Below are 16731 nucleotides of genomic sequence, written 5' to 3'. Positions count from 1 at the left end.
CTGGTCAATTAGTTTTGTAATCCTTTACAAGCTAATTTTTAATTTTATGTCTCATTTTATAAGAGATTTTCATTTTTACACATAAGATTGCTGAAAATAACACACAACAAATTTAAAAAGATTATTTGTTCTATTCAAATTTGTAAGTGCTTATACATATAGCTAGAAGACCACTGCCTCAATATTTGCATGGAATTTAATGATGTAATATTATAAAGGAATTTGTTTTTACATAAAGAAAGACATACTTTGATTTGAATTCGTTTCAAATCAACGGTTCGTACTTAAAAAAAAATTCTAATTTTATTTATGCACTAATTATTTATGCACTGGAGGGCCTGTTTTGGCGATTTAAGTCAGTGGCTGAGAAGAAAAAGGTGAATACATTGTTCATATTTCCATTACCTAGCAGTCAAATTTGTGTTGTCCATTTGTTTACCTTCCCTACTGCTCTTTCAGAAAATTACAGATGATGACATAATAGCACCGATGTCAGATGAAGTTTTCCAGCCTCAAGTTGTTTGGCTGGTTGGTGACGCACAGGTAGGTGAAACTCTTCTTGTGGTTAATCTTTGCTGGTCCTTTTTTATTTTCTTTCTATTGGATTGAAAATAAGAGTTAAGCTGATTCAAATGATTTAATGTTCAATGGACAGATTACATGTGGAAGTCTTGGGCTCTCTACAGCAACTGTTAAGCTTATTGACATTGACGGTCAAGAGCATATTGCTTGTTCTGTTGGAACAGGACCTGTTGATGCAGCTTACAAGGCAGTGGACCTCATCGTAAAGGTTTAAATGGAACAGACTCTCATAACGTTGTATCTCTTCTCACAATAGGACAGATAAATTTATTGCTAGCAGTTTTGTAGTTGCTTCTCAAATTGCAATTTTAGTGATGAAACGTTTATCTTTTATGCTGTGCTTTATACTGTTGGTGGACTGAATTTTCCTGACTATGCAGGTACCTATAACACTCCTCGAATACTCCATGAATGCAGTCACAGAAGGTATAGATGCCATAGCTTCAACCAGAGTGTTAATCCGTGGTGAGGATGACCTTACTGTAACGAATGGTTCAGCTGGACATACTCCTCATCGCACATTTAGGTATGAAATCTACAAGAAATATTGTTTGCCCTTTCAGTTCTTTCATGTAGAATCTGGGAACATGGACATGACATGACAGAGTCAGAGACGGTATTTACACGGAAAATTTCCTAAGAATGACACATATGGAAGTGAAATGTACCTGGCGCTACAAAACTGGGGCAAATATGGGAATAGAAAAATATACACACAAAATATGACAAGTAACGACTTTGGTATCTAAATGTCAAACATTTATGTAATATATATGTATCACAAATATATCAAAACATGTCCTACATATACTAGTTCAGCTTGTAGTTGATACGTGAATATCATCTTCTTAGGCGACTCATAGCTTACCACAATAACTGTTATCAGTTTTTCATTTTGACTTGGAATGTTTTTGTCTACTCTTTTCATCCAGTGGAACTGGAGCGGATATGGACGTTGTTATCTCCAGTGTCCGAGCCTATATTGGTGCATTGAACAAAATGATGAGTTTCCAAAAGCTGGTCTCGAGATACAACAAACGCGAAGATAGTGTGGTGGTATAGTTGGTGGTGTGTGATAAAGGAATAAACTCCTGCCTCCATCATCTCTTGTCAATTGTACAGAAGTAGGGAGCCTATCCAACAAAAATACGACTTGCCCGGAAGAAGTGGCAATGATAAATGAAAAATATGAGTCGTCGTGCATTTTCATTTTCTCCTGCATTCTCTCCACTCTTCTGCAGGTTGATGTGCAGCTTGTAGTTTATTCTGAGACAAAGCTTCAATGTCTTAATGTGTGAAAGTCAATTAAGCTTTGTGTTGTACCAATTAATCACAGATACTTTATGTGGTTTAGCTCTTGTGCTTATGCATTGCTAAGTTAAGAGCTTCTCTTTGAAGTTAATTACAGAAATTTCTGAGGTTCTCCTCTAATCACGTAGTCTTTCTGAATGGTTTTTAAAATGTCAAAGAACTGTTTTATTGTTAATTTTGTCATCTGGTTCTTTGATTGATTTTCCTTTCCAAAGAAGTGTTGGGACTTGGGACTTCTCTTTCAGTTTGCCATCTAAATTTTCAAATTTCTATTTTGCAAGGGTTCATTTTGCCATTTTTAAGCACTTTCTCTTTAAACTGAAATCAAACTAAAATTTACCTTAACTTGATGACTAAAAGGAAATTGAAACTCTTATGAAGAAGTAAATACTCAATACATAAATCATGCCAACCCTATCCCTTTGTCAATTGGGAAGTCAAAAAGGTAGGGCAATGAGGGGGTGGGTATTTGGATAATTCTAGCGAACTAATTAAAGAAGAGCACACATATCCGGCACACAAATGACAAAACTTTAAAGATAGGGAAAAGCTCAACTATACTACCCCCACTAGTCTAAAATAATTGAGGTTTTAGACTTGGGCACATGAATTAAGGAAGTCACTTACTTTTAAAAGTTAAAATGTGCACTGACTAAAATACCCTTAACTAATAGGGGCTTTGAAACTATAACAAACATTAAATTTGTTCATTGAATTAACAATGTGTCAAGGGTAAACGTGGCTTGAGACAAGGCTCAAATATGCCACTGAACTTAACAAAATGGTTCACATATGTCACTCGTAAGAGGGGATGAGAGGGATGGGGGACTGATAAGTAATGAAGAGTTTAGATAACGTCACGTGACAAAATCTTATTAATAGTAGGGTTCCGTTAGTGGATAATGGCACATATGACCCAAAATGGTTACGTCGATGGCATGTTAAGTCCAACTATTAACAAGTGACACAAATAGACCATTTTGTTAAGTTTGATGATATATCTGAGCTTTCCCCTTAAATATATACTCAATACCTCCTATTTTATATAGAAGCGTTTGATCGGACATGAATTTCAGAAATTAAAAAAAAAAAAAAAACCTTGACATTAACATATATGCTGAAATATGCAAAGTATTAAAAATTATTTTCTTGAACGGGTGAAGTTGAGAGTTTTACATATCTTTTTATTTTCTTTTGCTATATAAGAGAATGAACTTTTTATATTAAGTGAGTTGAATCAAATTATATTATCAAGCGTAAATTGAAAATGTTAAAGACTACCGAGAAGGGATTAAGTTTCAGTGGATTGCTTTTTGTATTTCTTTTTTCCCTCCAGTCATAACAAATGGGTGAAAGATATAGCTAAAACTTAAAAGTCTATAATTCAGTTAGTATTTGGACGAAGTGTACAATTATACGCTTTTGGGGCCGCCATTTAGTTTATGACCCAAGTTAAAAAAATTATAAGTATAATTCGTTCCGAGCACAACTTTAGACATTCGCGATGAAAACTGTGGAATTTGCGTATGAAGTTTGACAAACATCGACATTTTTTTTGAAGTGTACAAGACCACACTTCAGACATCAAACTTTTTTGCATGAAGTTTGGTATAGCTTGTCAAGTTCAATTTCAAACATTTTTTGCATGAAGTTTGGTATAGCTTGCCAAGTTCAATTTCAGACATTTTTTTTACTGAAGTTGTGGACTTGACAAGGTCAAATTTTGAATTGTTTTTACAGGGCTAGTTGTATTACAAAGGGAAAGTCACACAAATACAACTTTTTCAAATGGTAATTAAAAAGATTACAATTATTTTCAAAAAATTACATAAATACAACTTATTCAAAATTTTAACTTCTTAATTACAAAAATACAACTTTTTACATTCCTAAAATATTAATAATACTTAATTTTAGGAGTTACTACCATTAATGCATATCCACTTTTTACTTTCTCTTTCTTTCAAAATCATTAGAATGTAATTTTCCAAATAAACATAACAAAACCAACTTCGAATCCCATATTCCATCTGCCATTTTAAAAAGACTTTTTTTTCTTTCGTTTCCTCTTTTTTATTCTTCTTTTTTTAATTTCACTTGATGATGATTCAATTATTTTTTTGTGACTAAAAGAAATTATTTGAATATATTAATATTAAGAAAAGTATATGAAAAGATATGGTATATGAAAATATGGTATAAGAAATGTACATGAAAATATACCTTAAAAAGTATATGGTACATTCAAATTAGTCTATTTAACTGAAAAGATGATACCAAAATATTTGTGAATATAATAGTAGAAATTAGTATATTTAAGTTTGTATATTATATGTAGTATATAATATAATAATATTATTTGTGTATATAGTATATAATATTACGATATACCTAATATATGAATATATTACACTATATGCCAACCAACTGTACTCTACAATAACATATAAAATATACAATATACAATGTATTGAAAGAATAATATAATTACTTATGGATTACCACTAAAATAGGATCTTAATTAATAATTGACACCCCATCCCAAAAACTTGGCTTCCTTTCTGTCATCACATATTAATTATTCAATTTTGTTCTCTCTCTTCCATGAAATAGGAAAATTAACTAATTAAATTTATATTTGTATATATTTAATATAATAAACAATATATGCCTAATATATACAATAATGTATGTGGTAATATATATATATATATATATATAATACTTTTTGTTTACTATACATAAGAAATTATTTTATATATTGTATGTATTAGTTAACATACTAGTTAATATACATAAAAAAAATATATAGTATATAATAGTGAAATATACGTAATATATAAGTACAAGAATATATGTACTTGTTCAAGAAATTATATAATATATATCATATAAACAGTAGTATACTATTTTATGGATTAAAATGCTAGCTGAGTATATTGAGATGTTTAGAAAAGTAATTGATGTGTTCTGATATGTATTTAATTTGGTTATTACTAATATAGGAAACTCCTTATTATTAGCCTTTTATTCATAGTAACATTTTTTTATTTACGGTATAAAACCATACATATACCCTAAATATAGAGTATATATTGTAGATTATGTAATTTAGTTAATAGTTGTAGATTACGAAATATTCTACTTATTTACTTGTATTTATGTAACTTCCCCTATTACAAAGCCATTAAAGCAGTGGCTTAGGGCCCAACTTTTTGGAGGCCCCACTTTGTTCTAAAGATGCATCCTATATATATTATTAAAAATAGTAAAAAATGTTAATTTGAAGAGAATTTTTTGGAGAGAGTATTGATGAGTCGTGAAATTACGCGATATTCGACGCTAATTCCTTAAGCTTTTGTGACTCCTTAAGCACTTTTGTTGTTACTTTTTGTGTTTTTATGTTGTTTTGTAGGAAAAGATGCCCGGAGAGCATAAAAGAGCAAAATGGATCAAAATGGACCAAAATGGAACAAAATAGAGCAAAACAAGCCAAGTAGCTGAAATGAGTGATCGGAAGAAACCAAGTGAAAATAAAGTCAAAAAGAGACCAAACTGGACCATTTTGCAAAACTGTCAAAACTGGACAGTTTTGCAAAAACGGGACAGATTTGCAAAACTGTCAAAAGTGGACAGTTTTGCAAAAACGGGCAGAATTGCAAAAACAGAAATATGGGGGCAGATTTTGACATATTTTGGACTTGAAAAAATAGAGGGCAGCTACAAAAGAGAGATTTGGGGCATATCATTTTCATCTTTTGCCATTTTGCAAGTTTTGGAGGCTAGGGTTTTCACCTACACCATTGGAAGAGAAGATTGGAGCACTTTAATGAGATAATTCTTAAACCTTTCTTCAATTCCTTGTTTTGTATTGAATATTTTAGTGTGTAGTATTTCATTTCTAGACTTGAATCTTGTTTATGAAAATATTCTTGATTAAAGTTTGGATTAAAACTCTTGTTTTGCTTATGTATTGAATGATTCTTATTGCTATTGAAGTGGGTCTTTGTTGATTTAATTAATCTCGTTCTTGAATGTTTCCAAAGGGATTAGCTAACCCTAGGACTCACCCATTTACTTAGATTGAGCTCGGAAGAGGAAATCTAGGTTGGGAAAGATTAATTAACAAGAATTTGGGTCATTAAACTCATCTAATAACTTGAGCTCGGAAGAGGATAGTTACTTGAGGTTAAATTGATTGTGCCTAATATCACACTCTAAGGCTTAGAAAAGCTTAGAGTGAAATTCATTGATTTGGTTGGAAGACTTTCAATGAGATTTTAGATATCATTATCTATTGACATAAACCCGTTCTTAGTTGTAAAATCGTGAAATACATTGGATCGTTACTTGAGTGTAATTTCCTTTGTATCCAAACTTGTGGCCATTGATCATTTTACTTGCTTTCTAGGTTAGTTTACATTTCCGCATTAGTCATAATTTTCTCAAAAACCCAAAATATTATCTATCGTTTGGCTTTAGCTTAGTTGGTGAAAGTTCCTTACTTTCTTAATCGCCTAGCATATTGTTCCCTGTGGGATCGACCCCGACTCATAGTTGGGTAAATATATTGCATACGACCGTGTACACTTTCTCTTTGAGGAGTGTATTTGGACGTTATCAAAAATGGCGCCGTTGCCGGGGAACAATTTGGCGTATTTGGGTTAGTTTGGGATTTAAGCTAACTTGCTTTGGTTCAAACTTTCTTTGCTTTATTTTATGAAATAAAAAAAAAAAAAAAAAAAAAAACTGACCAGTTTTTGCAGAACTGTCCAGTTTTTGCTTCTGCAAAACTGACCAGTTTTTGCAGAACTGTCCAGTTTTTGCCTCTGCAAAACTGTTCAGTTTTTGCAAAACTGTTCAGGTTTTGCTTTTGTAAAAAAAAAAAAAAAAAAAAATAATGGCATCATATAATGAAAATTGGTCGGATGGTAGTTATGCATACTTTGATGACCCTTGTCTTTATTGTGGAGGACCACACTCATGGCAAAATTGTTTGAATTCTCCCGCGGGCGGATTGTGCGCACAATCCCAAACCTATGAGTGGAGTATTTGTGATAGGTGTGGTGGTCAAAATGGTCATTGGGATAATTGTGCTTATTTGTCCTTCCCTTCCCCGAACCCCCACTATGACTATTCTAGTTTTGATTTTGATGATAGTAGGGATATGAAAATGGAAGAAGCCTCAAATGCTCAAAATAAGAGGATAATGCTCATGTTAGAGACCATCCTTGAAAAAGTTGAAAAACAGGACTTAGCGGTTAAGGACTTGAGGCAACCACTTGATGACTTGAGGCAAACAATTAATTGCAATGACAAAGCTATTCACATCTTGGAGGATCAAATGAAATCATTGGTTCATACTCATAATGCTCAACAACTTGAGGGTGTTGAAAGTAGACAAGAAAGTGGCCAAAACATGAATTTCTCCAAGGGTGGATTTTTTCAAGCTTTGAATGACTCTCAACTTGAAGAAGGCCTTGGCAAAGTGGAAATTGTGAGCCAAGATTGGCTTACGACTCAAGCTCAACAACTTGAAGCCTATGGGGATCATCGTGAAGGCATTTCGAGGGTGATGGAAGAATTTTTAAAAATCCATGTTGAGCAAAGTCAAGAGTTGAAGAACCTTGAAATTGCTATCCGTGACTTGAAAGTCGAATTGAATGCAAAAGTTGAGGTATGCAATACTCAACATCAAATATTCATGGATAGTAGTTTTAAGTTGGTTCCCAATGAAAAAGTGGTCAAAATTGATTTTCAAGAGCTAATGATGAATTGCCAACCGACCAATCCAAAAATAATGCAAGATGCCGAGATTGAAGAAATGATACTAGAGTTGCATAAAAAAGTTCATGAAATGGTTTTTGAAGACTCTAGTTCATTTTTGGGTGAGGATGTCAAAAATGAAGCGAATTTGAAAATGGAGCGCCTTAGACCACATTCCAACCATTTTTCAACATTATGCTTGGTTAGTGAAATGGAAGTTGAACTAACCGAGCCTATGGAGAATTTTGAAGATGAAGAAGAAAGCGTTTTCATTTTGAAGTTTGCTATGCCAAGAAGACAAAATGGCATGCCTCACTTAAGGGCCAAGAAGTGCAAAATGCGACACCCGAGAGTTGGCCTCCTTGTTTTTCTACCACCGCCCCATGAGCGTCATCATGATCTTGATTCAAAGCTGGGGAGCAAATTCATATCTTTCAAATGGAAGGAAAAGTGGTAAAGGTAACCGTCATGCCGCGACGTTAAATCAAGCGCTTGGTGGGAGGTAACCCATCGTTTTAAAAGTTTTAAATCGTTTTTGAAATTTTATTTTTTAGAATAGTTTAGTTTATGGTTTTTGACTAATCTGCAAAGTTTCAGAATTTTTGGAGTTGTTTTGAGCATGTCGGATATCCGGACAGCCCCCAAAACCAGTAAAAGCTGCGATTTTTTTTTTCTGGTGTCATAACCTGCGATTCGCAGGTCATACCTGCGAATCGCAGGTCACGTCGCACATGGTGACAGAGACCAAAAAAAAAAAAAAAAAATTGGTGACATCACCTGCGACTCGCAGGTCATACCTGCGAATCGCAGATGGGGTCGCAGGTGGTGACAGTAAGCAAAAAAAAAAAAAAAAAAAAAAAATTCAATATTTTTATGTTTTGTTTTGATTATGTGCAGCGAGGACACTGCAATGTTTATAGTTGGGGGTGGCACGTGGTAGCGCATTATATTTTGAAATTTGTTCAAAATTTCTGAAAATTTTGTTCTTTTGACATGTTGTGGATTAGTTACTCTTATTATTTTATTTTCTTTCTTAACTTCTTTCATTAGTCATGTAAGTTTAGGTGTAGGTTCTCGTTTGAGGAAAAATGTGAAAACTCTTGGCTTGTTTGGTACTAATAGAATTAGTCTCTTGCATGTGAAATTGAAATGTGAATACCTCTCCAAATTGTTGTGAAAGTTAAAAGCAAGGTGCATAGGAAAGAATGATCTTTGTGACAACTTTTTGGCTCATTTTGTGACTCTTTACCTACTAGTGTGTTGACTTTGGATTATGAGATATTGCGCTAGTTGTTCTTGCTTGGGAAGTGAAATTGATCCATCTTGACTAGTTCATATGCCATGTGTGTGAGTGTTTGTTGAATAATTCTTGTGTTTACTTTTATCATCTAGAACTTGCCCGGTTAGTCGTTCATTGCTAATTTTGATTATGTTGGTTGGAGAGATGACCTTGGGATATCTTTGTGATTTTTGAAAAAGCCTCTTTAGCCTTTCTAGCCTACCATTGCATAAATAATATCACTAGTAACCTCATTTGAGCTTATGACCTTTTCTTTGATTGCCCCATTACAAGCCTTTACCCTGTTCGATGAAAAGTCTCTCTTTTGAACCTTTCCCTCCTTGAACATGAAATTGTGAATTTGAGGCCAAAAGCCTAAGTTGGGGGTGTTAGTGTTGCTTGAGAGTGGTGAAGGTTGGTGTTGTGAAAAAATCAAAAGAAAAGAAGAAAATTTGAAAATACAAAAAGGTTGCAAACTTTTTGTGCAAAAAAATGTATCTTTAAAAAAAAAAAAAAAAAAAAAAAATTGCAGGTAGGGACCGTGACGGGTACCCGGGGCTAGCCACCGAGCACCACTCGCTCTAATACTCATCTTACTCATTTAATGCTCTTTTACCAATTTTATACACGAATTGTAGGAAAATTATATTTTATATAGAAACATAAATACTTATACCACTTTTGCCTCTCGGCCACCAAAATAATATATACATAATAATAACATCTTGTGAGACCATCTGACCCACACTGCGTATCTACGAGCCTCTACTGACATACTAAACATATAGACGGAACAAGACTTCGTTGTGCCCAAAATATGCATATATACCAAAAGAAGGATCATAAGCACCTCCGAACAATAGAGTGCTCTCAATCAGCTGACAGCTACTAAGAATCTGGATCAAGCTCACCTCCTTGTCTACCTGTGGGCATGAACACAGCGTCCGAAGAAAACGGACGTCAGTACGAATATTGTACTGAGTATGAGAGGCATAAACAATAACAATATATCAATGAAATAGGAAGGCATCAATGAAATAAGGAAGCATCAAGAAAGAGCAATCTATACTGGCTGTCAAATATAAATGAAATAATGCATGCTGACTTACTCATAATCATTATCATGTCATGTATGTATACATATATAAGCTGCCCGTCCATATAGGTACGGTGTGATAATGTATAAGCTGCCCGTCCATGTAGGAGCGGTGTGATAATCATAGCCTGCGTCCAGGCCTCCCGCGTCCGGGGTATAAGCTGCCCACTATAGTGGTGTGCACATCTACGTGCCTGCCCGGCCGACTATAGTGCGGCGCGGTGTGAGAAAATACATACATATATATATATAAAGCATGCATAAGAGCCCAAGCAAAAGCTATAACTATATCGGAGTGACGTAAGGTCGGTGGCTTCCGACGTCATTATGGAATATTCATTGACATCCTGCCTCACCTTGAAGGAATTAGCATATAAGATGAGTGTAAGAAATAAATAACATCATTAACATCATAGGATCATCACAACATGAGTATTGGGATTTCTATACTTTACTCATTACCTTGTGTGGCTAATTATGGACATAGACTCATATTTTCCGGAACTTAAGGAAACTCATGGATAAAAAGAGAGTCAAGCTATAAGATTCATGCCATAGAAAGAAAGGACTAGCCTCACATACCTTGAACTCTATCTAATGTCCAACGTCTACTTCTCGAGCTCGTAGGTCTAAAATCAAGATAACATAGGTCACAGTTAGATTATCCACATCACTTACTAACCAATCCAAGTACGAATGAAACTTAACAAAATTCGGGCAGCATTTCCCTGTAAACTTAACAATCCTCGAAATTCCAACTTAGCCAAACATCAATAAAAATACTAGCAACAACAATACCAACAATTTCATATCAAATTAGAATTAAATTCATTCTTAAATCGCTTCCAAAACAGCCCAATATACATTCGTATACCAATGCTTGTATACACTTCTTTATTTTCGTATATCCATAATATAACAATAAACACAACAACAACAACAACTACAACCCATCTCACGATATTCCAGCACACCAAACAATTTATGACAACCACCAAACAGTCCACATGGTAATAATAACAATTTATCCGATTTTTCGCAATTAATTTTGTAGTTCCCGTCTCTCAATTTAACTATGGCCTGGATGAATTTAAATATATCTAGTAGAGGAGAATTCTTACCTTATATTCCAAGAAATAATCTTCTTCCACCTTACTTCACTACGAAAAAAGCCCGAATTCAACAACACGATAAGACGGAATAACGAGATCGAAGCAGTGAGCAAAATTCGAATATTGTTCTTGAGAAAAAAAAAATACATTTTTCTTCCGTAAAATACCAAGTCACGTTGGTGCTCTATCAATTCAAAACTGCGTTGTTTCCATATAAATGGAAGTCACGTTGTTGCTTCCTTGCATATTGAAACAACAAAATAATTAGCTAGAGAGAAAATAATGATGTGGTACGTTTGTTATTATGGCAAAATGGGAAAGATTTAAGTTTGAATGCTTAAAAAGAGAAAGGGATTCAGCATCCTTTCTTTTGTACGTGTCATTATGCACTTTAATGTGCATGACTCATCACTCCCATCTGCATATTTTAATGCCACCTTTTTTTTTTCATGATGTCGTGGGGTCCAGCCCCATTCTTGCTTACTAATTGTAATTGTCCCGTCCACCCACCAAATAATATATAGTACAGCTGTACAGCCATGCATTGCTTTATATTTGTTTTTTTTTTCATGGCCCACATGAACTCATCAATCTTTACACTTGTCCACTTTGTTTCTAAATTGCCTCACTTTGTTTCCCACGATAATTGTGCACCCGTAATACTTATTCAATTCACCTTTATAACAATTATTTTTAATACACTTTATATACTCATTATCATAATTATGTGATATAGCACTCGTCTATAGTTCATTTTGGTACACATAAAATATTATTTCCAGTCATCGTCGTCACACTTTTCCTTCTTAAATCATCTCGGGACTCCATTTCTCGTATACACCGAATTCTTTTATTTTCATGTTTGACTATGACCAAAACATACAGTCGGTACAATTTTCTCATGCTAGACGATTCAATTTCCTAGTCCAAAAATACAGGATATTATAGCTTGGACTGTATTTAATTTAAATAAATTTCGAACCTCGACGAAACTTATTTTCGTAGCTTTGTTTAACTTCTAATATTTATAACACATTTGTCCCATCAATACCGCCTATAAGGTTGGGGGATAACCTCGCTTCCGTTACTAATGTCATTTAACTCGCACGCTTTCCAACGCACGAAAATACGAGATGTAACATTCTTCCCCCCTTTAGAACATTCGTCGTCGAATGTTAAACTAGTCCTGTATAAATATACTGGATATGGTGATCTTATGAAGAATCAGTTACTCTTCTATCATGTCGTGTCTCTCCTTGCTTAACTTAATACCATTCTCCACTATATTTCTCATTTAGGCAATTACACAATTTTTTTTTTTTTTTAAGGGGACTTTGCCTAACTTAATTTTAGAAAAAGGAAAATACATATTTTTCCATGCTAGCTCATCGTTTGCTGGTCATAGGAACATTTACACATACATTCTTAAGAGGTAAGTATATTCATCAATGGTATGACAATAGTTATAGAATATTAGTGGACCGTGGGGTCTCCCCCCCTTTTGTCATTACTCTAAAGAAATAATGTCTGGTCCTATATGTGTCACCATTAGCTATACTTAATAGTAAATAGTCTCTTGGTCCTATTTTACCAGTGGCACGTGGATTACATATTCCTTAATAAAACTTATCTATTAATCAATATTTACTTCCACTACACGCCCCCCCCCCCCCCCCCTCTCCCTTAATCAATTATGCATAAAATTTATTCTTTGATCAAATCCTATCACTACTGTTGACATGACTTTTCAAGATTTATTATTATTATTATTATTCTTTTTTTTTTTAAGAAAATTTTTGACAGAGTTTCCTCTGTATTTCTTACTATCCCAAAACCTACACGCAGAAAATACCAACAATGCGTCACAGGGCCAACATATATATATAGCATATCATAGCCACACAGGGCTCCCGATATCAACAACTGTATAGAAATGATGAACTTACCTCGTATGTCCAATTCAAACTGTACCTGTTATACTCTTCTGTTCACTTCCCCTTTTTAATCTCTAGCGACATTTCAATCATACCTGCAACATTCGCACTATATCTAACATATACCCTGCTTACTTATCTTTTTACTAATTTCTTCAGCTTCTTCTGTTCACACTTTGTAACTGAACTTATCATAAATATATATACATTCAATCCATTTTCTTACTATATTCACAATTACTAACCGTGATGATGACCAGTCGCCATTCCGTATATACAATTTCTGATAACGTAACCTTAATGAAATATTAATCTCTGTAATTTCCAGTAGCATTATTTGTCTTCTCTTGTCGACACCACTCTCTTGCTAAAATCAAAGATCAGTATATAAGGGATACCATTTCCTATCTTTTGGCTCTATCGCACGATCTCTTAAGATGAAAGATGGTCATTTTTCCTAAATGCCCGGTAGCCTCCTGTTTATTGGCGTGGCGCGCTACACACTATAAACAAGACTCTACTAGACACGGCTCGTAGACACTTCCTAGGACGAACTGCTCTGATACCACTTCTGTCACGACCCAGCTAGGGACCGTGACGGGTACCCGGGGCTAGCCACCGAGCACCACTCGCTCTAATACTCATCTTACTCATTTAATGCTCTTTTACCAATTTTATACACGAATTGTAGGAAAATTATATTTTATATAGAAACATAAATACTTATACCACTTTTGCCTCTCGGCCACCAAAATAATATATACATAATAATAACATCTTGTGAGACCATCTGACCCACACTGCGTATCTACGAGCCTCTACTGACATACTAAACATATAGACGGAACAAGACTTCGTTGTGCCCAAAATATGCATATATACCAAAAGAAGGATCATAAGCACCTCCGAACAATGGAGTGCTCTCAATCAGCTGACAGCTACTAAGAATCTGGATCAAGCTCACCTCCTTGTCTACCTGTGGGCATGAACACAGCGTCCGAAGAAAACGGACGTCAGTACGAATATTGTACTGAGTATGAGAGGCATAAACAATAACAATATATCAATGAAATAGGAAGGCATCAATGAAATAAGGAAGCATCAAGAAAGAGCAATCTATACTGGCTGTCAAATATAAATGAAATAATGCATGCTGACTTACTCATAATCATTATCATGTCATGTATGTATACATATATAAGCTGCCCGTCCATATAGGTACGGTGTGATAATGTATAAGCTGCCCGTCCATGTAGGAGCGGTGTGATAATCATAGCCTGCGTCCAGGCCTCCCGCGTCCGGGGTATAAGCTGCCCACTATAGTGGTGTGCACATCTACGTGCCTGCCCGGCCGACTATAGTGCGGCGCGGTGTGAGAAAATACATACATATATATATATAAAGCATGCATAAGAGCCCAAGCAAAAGCTATAACTATATCGGAGTGACGTAAGGTCGGTGGCTTCCGACGTCATTATGGAATATTCATTGACATCCTGCCTCACCTTGAAGGAATTAGCATATAAGATGAGTGTAAGAAATAAATAACATCATTAACATCATAGGATCATCACAACATGAGTATTGGGATTTCTATACTTTACTCATTACCTTGTGTGGCTAATTATGGACATAGACTCATATTTTCCGGAACTTAAGGAAACTCATGGATAAAAAGAGGGTCAAGCTATAAGATTCATGCCATAGAAAGAAAGGACTAGCCTCACATACCTTGAACTCTATCTAATGTCCAACGTCTACTTCTCGAGCTCGTAGGTCTAAAATCAAGATAACATAGGTCACAGTTAGATTATCCACATCACTTACTAACCAATCCAAGTACGAATGAAACTTAACAAAATTCGGGCAGCATTTCCCTGTAAACTTAACAATCCTCGAAATTCCAACTTAGCCAAACATCAATAAAAATACTAGCAACAACAATACCAACAATTTCATATCAAATTAGAATTAAATTCATTCTTAAATCGCTTCCAAAACAGCCCAATATACATTCGTATACCAATGCTTGTATACACTTCTTTATTTTCGTATATCCATAATATAACAATAAACACAACAACAACAACTACAACCCATCTCACGATATTCCAGCACACCAAACAATTTATGACAACCACCAAACAGTCCACATGGTAATAATAACAATTTATCCGATTTTTCGCAATTAATTTTGTAGTTCCCGTCTCTCAATTTAACTATGGCCTGGATGAATTTAAATATATCTAGTAGAGGAGAATTCTTACCTTATATTCCAAGAAATAATCTTCTTCCACCTTACTTCACTACGAAAAAAGCCCGAATTCAACAACACGATAAGACGGAATAACGAGATCGAAGCAGTGAGCAAAATTCGAATATTGTTCTTGAGAAAAAAAAATACATTTTTCTTCCGTAAAATACCAAGTCACGTTGGTGCTCTATCAATTCAAAACTGCGTTGTTTCCATATAAATGGAAGTCACGTTGTTGCTTCCTTGCATATTGAAACAACAAAATAATTAGCTAGAGAGAAAATAATGATGTGGTACGTTTGTTATTATGGCAAAATGGGAAAGATTTAAGTTTGAATGCTTAAAAAGAGAAAGGGATTCAGCATCCTTTCTTTTGTACGTGTCATTATGCACTTTAATGTGCATGACTCATCACTCCCATCTGCATATTTTAATGCCACCTTTTTTTTTTCATGATGTCGTGGGGTCCAGCCCCATTCTTGCTTACTAATTGTAATTGTCCCGTCCACCCACCAAATAATATATAGTACAGCTGTACAGCCATGCATTGCTTTATATTTGTTTTTTTTTTCATGGCCCACATGAACTCATCAATCTTTACACTTGTCCACTTTGTTTCTAAATTGCCTCACTTTGTTTCCCACGATAATTGTGCACCCGTAATACTTATTCAATTCACCTTTATAACAATTATTTTTAATACACTTTATATACTCATTATCATAATTATGTGATATAGCACTCGTCTATAGTTCATTTTGGTACACATAAAATATTATTTCCAGTCATCGTCGTCACACTTTTCCTTCTTAAATCATCTCGGGACTCCATTTCTCGTATACACCGAATTCTTTTATTTTCATGTTTGACTATGACCAAAACATACAGTCGGTACAATTTTCTCATGCTAGACGATTCGATTTCCTAGTCCAAAAATACAGGATATTATAGCTTGGACTGTATTTAATTTAAATAAATTTCGAACCTCGACGAAACTTATTTTCGTAGCTTTGTTTAACTTCTAATATTTATAACACATTTGTCCCATCAATACCGCCTATAAGGTTGGGGGATAACCTCGCTTCCGTTACTAATGTCATTTAACTCGCACGCTTTCCAACGCACGAAAATACGAGATGTAACAAAAAGACTCCTCGATGTAAGTGTTAGCATTTTATACATCTTGTGGTTGTCATAATTTAATTTTGATACTTGTAACATGGCTAATTCTTGTAAGAAAGCTATATCATTCTTTGGAGTGACACAAGATATATACGCTTTTTTGCTTCTTCTACTAACTCTTATATCGTTGTCACAGACAAGTCGGGAAAGTCGTATTGAAAGTATTAAAGTATTAAGATTTCAAGCACCATAAATAAGAGATGCTTTATTGAAAC

The 16731-nt window shown here is 34.5% G+C and overlaps 1 protein-coding gene and 1 long non-coding RNA gene across 2 annotated transcripts; one reads left to right on the top strand and one right to left on the bottom strand.

The window, feature by feature from the left end:
• The first annotated feature begins 241 nt into the window (after window positions 1-241).
• Window positions 242-2068, top strand: LOC132609318 (2-isopropylmalate synthase A-like). Its single transcript, XM_060323231.1, has 5 exons — window positions 242-377; window positions 460-543; window positions 656-790; window positions 963-1108; window positions 1515-2068. Exons 2-5 carry the CDS (start codon window positions 490-492, stop codon window positions 1642-1644), a joined length of 465 nt encoding a protein of 154 aa, XP_060179214.1. The 5' UTR covers window positions 242-377; window positions 460-489; the 3' UTR covers window positions 1645-2068.
• A 10797-nt stretch (window positions 2069-12865) lies between these two features.
• LOC132609317 (uncharacterized) lies at window positions 12866-14802 on the bottom strand. The gene is made up of 2 exons (XR_009570798.1): window positions 14243-14802; window positions 12866-14056 (listed from the first exon to the last, which is right to left on the bottom strand). It is a non-coding gene; the product is annotated as an uncharacterized LOC132609317 (long non-coding RNA).
• Between the last annotated feature and the right edge of the window lie 1929 nt (window positions 14803-16731).

This window comes from Lycium barbarum, chromosome 9 (genome assembly GCF_019175385.1).
Source record: "Lycium barbarum isolate Lr01 chromosome 9, ASM1917538v2, whole genome shotgun sequence".
Classification (NCBI taxonomy): domain Eukaryota; kingdom Viridiplantae; phylum Streptophyta; class Magnoliopsida; order Solanales; family Solanaceae; genus Lycium; species Lycium barbarum.
This window is presented reverse-complemented; position numbering and strand designations above follow the sequence as displayed.